A 4436-nucleotide genomic window follows, 5' to 3' on the forward strand; every position below is an offset into this window, starting at 1 on the left:
TTTATATAAGACACACACTGATTGTCTCTTAGAAACTACATATTGATTCCTTATAAACACTTTTTCTTAAATAAAGTAGTGCATCCATGTCCACACACCATCCTCATCAACGTGTCTCTCTGCCAGCAGGTCGGCAAAGTTGTGTAAGAAGCTTAAAGGAGGTCTGTCCATCCCAAGCACTTAACCAAAAGATTGGCTTCTCTAGCAGTTTTGTTCTTGGATAAGCATTTGTTCCGTGGCTGTGATGTACTTTTTCATTTAGAGTCCACTCTGAGTTGTGCTCAGATTAACCAACAGGTGTTTACGCATAGAGGCACACACTGACAGACATAGATGAGGGGCTACAACCTGTGAATGAAAAGGAAAAATCTCTTTGCCAGTGCTAAAATAAATTAAACCTCTCCTCTAGGGGGACCAAACACCATCATGCCAAAAACTCGAGGCCACTGAGAGCCCTGCCTCGCCGACGACGGCACACATTAACCAGTCTTTTTACGCATGTATTTTATTGAGGGATGGCAGCGCTGTGTTTGATGTATCGTCACTGTTTGTGCACTTTTGACAGACGATCGCTCTGTTCACAGGACCTGGAATTTCCACGAGGAAGTTTGATCCTTATAATCCAAGCAATCGGCATTGAAGTTCAGCTTCCACGATGCCGCTTGGTCCTTATAATCCAAGCAGTCTGCCGTGGAGTTGAAGCCCAGGCCGGACGTCCCGTAGCCCTGGGTGGAGAGGGACGCCGGGGACTGGTTCAGATGGCTCGTGACTGCGTTTGTGCTCATCGGACTGAGAGTCGACCCGGGGCCTGACAGCTGGTGGTGCATGGGAGTGAGGTAAGACCCGCAGTCCATGCCGCTAAAGTAGGACGTCGAGCCGGCGTAGCTCTGGCTGTACCCCGAGGCTTGGGTGTAGGTCATGGGATAGGACCGCTGCATGCAGGAGGAGGAGGTAGAGAGAGGGTCTGACAGCGGAGAGATGGACGCCGGGCTCCAGATGGACACTGGGGCGGTGCTGGTGGAGATGGCGGGGACTGTGGTGGTGCTGGTGGGGGGTGTGAACTGGCCACTGGCCCCGCTTTCCGAGCTCACTTCTCTGGTTGGGGAACTTTTCTTTTTGGCAGGTCGCACCTTATTCTGGCCCCCGTTCTGCTGCTGCTGCTGCTGCTGGCGACACTTTGCCCTTCGGTTCTTAAACCAAACCTAGAATATCCACACATTGGTATATATTATACATTTACATTCATAATTACCCTTATTAGACATATAACCTTGCTCCACTTTTACTATGATGCGCCTGAAATATCTTAAATGACCACAGCCCAGTTCAAAAAAAAAATTCACACTGCAACAAATATCCCTCTTAACATTTAAGTCTTCAATTCATACTGAATCTTCAATTTTTTCCCCTAAAATATTTGAAACAATCTATCAGTGGGGTGAGATCATTTCACTCGTTTCCAATGCAAATCAACTTATTTCAAGACTTTTTTTAATCAAGTGACATTATCTTGGCCAGTGGACTGATCTGTCTTGTTTCAATATTTTGTCAAAATTTTCGAAACAGGGATCTGCATCGGAAAGTGGAATTATCTCACACCATTGGAAGAATTTTTCCACTTGATTTAAGGAAAACAAGATTTTGAGACTCAGTACTAGACTCAGTGACGGGTTAATATTTTCTGCAGTTCAGATGTAAAATATTAAAATTTTTAACGGTTTCATATGTTCGAGGATGTTTAACAATGATGATGCTGTTTAACTCACATGTACACGAGATTAAGCTAGGTTGATTTACATATTATAAATCTAGACAATAGCTGTTCAAACGTGACAAAGAATTATCTTAATTGGACATTTGTTTCACTTTTCCAATAATGTTTCTCAAATATCTTAAATGGTGGCACAGCCCAGTTCAAATCTTTTCACTTCTAAAATATTTACGTTTTTAACAGTTTCACGTGCTCAACGGTATTTACCGAAGATGCCAGATGCTCTGGTTAACTCACCTGTACACGGGACTCAGGTAGGTTGATTTTCAGCGCCACCTCTTCGCGCATGAATATGTCCGGATACCGAGTTTTGGCGAACAACGCCTCCAAAACGTCGAGCTGGGCGCGCGTAAAAGTAGTCCTTTCTCGCCTTTGCTTGCGCGGCGTTGCTGTAAGGAAAATGACAAGCATAATGTTGGTTATGTATCCATATGGAAAAACATTACGCACAAGTGAAAGAAAAAAAATAATCAAAGCCAAATCTGTAGCCTACACGGTAGATTTTTTATGCTTGCGTAATTACGCACGAGTCCCGTGAGACATGGACGTCAGTTAGGTATGGCAAGGTGTGGACACTTACATACTTTGTAGCCTAATGAGCCAGGATTTGATAGTGTAGTTTTTTATTATTTAATGGTGAGCAAAAATGTGTCTATTTGGAAGCCATATCTTAAAAAAACCCCAAAAAAACACACACATCAGGGAGCATCCTGGACCAATGTTCCCTCTAAGTTCGTCTGTGCAAGAAAGTTTGGTGAGCTACGTCTAATAATTTATCACATTGACCAAATAATAATATCTTGTCAGTCATCAGTCATTACTCCACTTTATCCCCAGAAATTCAGTCGACATAAGCGGGTTTGGAAGTTTTGGAGGCGAATGATAATAGATACAGGGGCTCTGCCATACTTTAGGGTTTAGTGGTTTGACGCCCTGCTGCGAGACCATAAACACACTGTCAGCACCCAGTCCAGTGAGCCGTTACCACCTGGCATCATTCATATTCTGTCATCACTCTTCATTCATTCCTGAAAAAGTTTGAAACGCACCTGGATAGCCCACCGATGGATGCAAAAGGTCCATTCCAGAAGTGGTTAAGCTCAGTCCATTGACTGTGTAAGGTGGTTGCTTGAGATACGACATCATGCTAATGTTTGTCTGGGGGCTGAAGTTGGAGAAAATTTTGAAAACTGATGGAGCTCCAGAGATGTACTTGGTGTCCTATAGTCGTCGTGTTGTCCGTGTTGTGCTGGATACCTGTTCCAAAAACGAGAACAGAAGAAGAGATCGATCAAGATGCACCTTGCTAAAGGACGTTAGGTCTGTTTACATGGCGCTGGAACCGAATAAACCCTCTCCAAAACGCACGGCGCTCTTCAAAAAGCACCACATCTCCAGCTGTCCTCATCTCGACAACCCACCCCCCCTCTCCTCCCCAACACACACACACACACACACACACACACACACACACACACACACACACACACACACACACCCTGAGGCAAAAAAAGCAACATTTTCAACAAGTAATTTGAAAGAACAAACAAACAGAAGTTCAAATATGCACAAATTGGATCCTGCATAAAATCACAATGAAATCAGAGACTACAATCGTCAGAAATATTAGGGGGTCGCTTAAATACTCTGTGCTGAAACAAGGGCTCTTCAAAAAAAAAAAAAAAAAAAAGACAGACAACAAACCCCCGTTGGCAAAATGGAGTCAACAGGAGCCATTTCACTTAATTTTCGCTTTGTCACTGTGTTTTGTTCGCAGCGCAATTTGTCTAAATGTAAGTAGGAAGTCAGTGGGATGTGAAAGGAGAATTCACCTTTATTTTATTGGTACTTCTGTATTTACATGCCCATCCTGTTTGATAACAGCATGTCCACTGGCAGCATAAATTACCAACATCTTTCACTGTACAGATCTAAGTCCTGATTCAAGATGTTTCATCTAATTTGTAAAACATTTGCTCTGGAGTGAAGAAAACCTTCACGAAAATGGCTTCTAACAGCCTGTTTCACAAGATTCACATACATTTTTAAGGGAAATTAAAGGAAAAATTTTGTAGATATTTTCTGCTTTAAAAATCCATTTGATACAAAAAGCCTAAGTTCGAGGGAAAAGGCAAAAGGTTTTCCCCTATTGGACACGTGCTTGTTGTTTAGTCACTTGTAATTTTTTTTAACTGAAATAAATGTTGTGTGATGATGCTGACTGGTAGATGAGTGATTGGTGTCAATTCAACTTCAGTGACCCTCACCCCTTTTCCCCTCTGTGCCTCTTGATTAGTTGCATTTTTTTTTTCAATATCCAACGGTTTTTCCCTCCTCATCTCAATCTGTCACTTAAAACAGACCCCGTCTACCAGTTGCACACACCCGCTCAATAATAATTACCCTGTCCAAGAATTAATTATGATAAATGTTTTTTTGTTGATGAATTAACGAGCTAATCCGAGTGGCACCTAATTGGAGCTGCATGGCCCCGACTCTGTGCTTTTTGGTAACATTTCAGTCTAATATTGTTCAGGCTCCTACAAAATTAAATGCAGCAAATCAAACACGCACGGCTTCCTCCTTTATTTCAAATATATATGTATGAATTGTAATCTTAACATTTATTATTGTTTCGTTCTGATTTGAGTAATTATCACCACTT

At 42.3% G+C, this 4436-nt stretch overlaps 1 protein-coding gene across 2 annotated transcripts; it reads right to left on the reverse strand.

Moving 5' to 3' along the window:
- Positions 1-578: 578 nt before the first annotated feature.
- On the reverse strand, positions 579-2917 carry otx2b (orthodenticle homeobox 2b). 2 transcript variants are annotated; one of them, XM_071924194.1, is made up of 3 exons: positions 2821-2917; positions 2009-2160; positions 579-1202 (listed from the first exon to the last, which is right to left on the reverse strand). In XM_071924194.1, the coding sequence occupies exons 1-3, from the start codon at positions 2915-2917 to the stop codon at positions 579-581; spliced, it is 873 nt and encodes a 290-aa protein (XP_071780295.1). The 2 variants fall into 2 exon arrangements, with proteins under 2 accessions (XP_071780295.1, XP_071780294.1); XM_071924193.1 differs by having other exon boundaries at positions 2009-2163; positions 2800-2917.
- Positions 2918-4436: the final 1519 nt, after the last annotated feature.

This window comes from Centroberyx gerrardi, chromosome 17 (assembly GCF_048128805.1).
Source record: "Centroberyx gerrardi isolate f3 chromosome 17, fCenGer3.hap1.cur.20231027, whole genome shotgun sequence".
In the NCBI taxonomy this organism is placed as follows: domain Eukaryota; kingdom Metazoa; phylum Chordata; class Actinopteri; order Beryciformes; family Berycidae; genus Centroberyx; species Centroberyx gerrardi.

Coding starts and splice junctions, on each gene's coding strand:
- otx2b (XM_071924193.1), bottom strand. CDS start 2,917: ATGATGTCGTATCTCAAGCAACCACCTTACACAGTCAATGGACTGAGC. Junction 2,164..2,799: donor TGCGTTTCAAACTTTTTCAG/GAATGAATGAAG, acceptor TCATTTTCCTTA/CAGCAACGCCGCGCAAGCAA. Junction 1,203..2,008: donor TACCTGAGTCCCGTGTACAG/GTGAGTTAACCA, acceptor TGGATATTCTAG/GTTTGGTTTAAGAACCGAAG.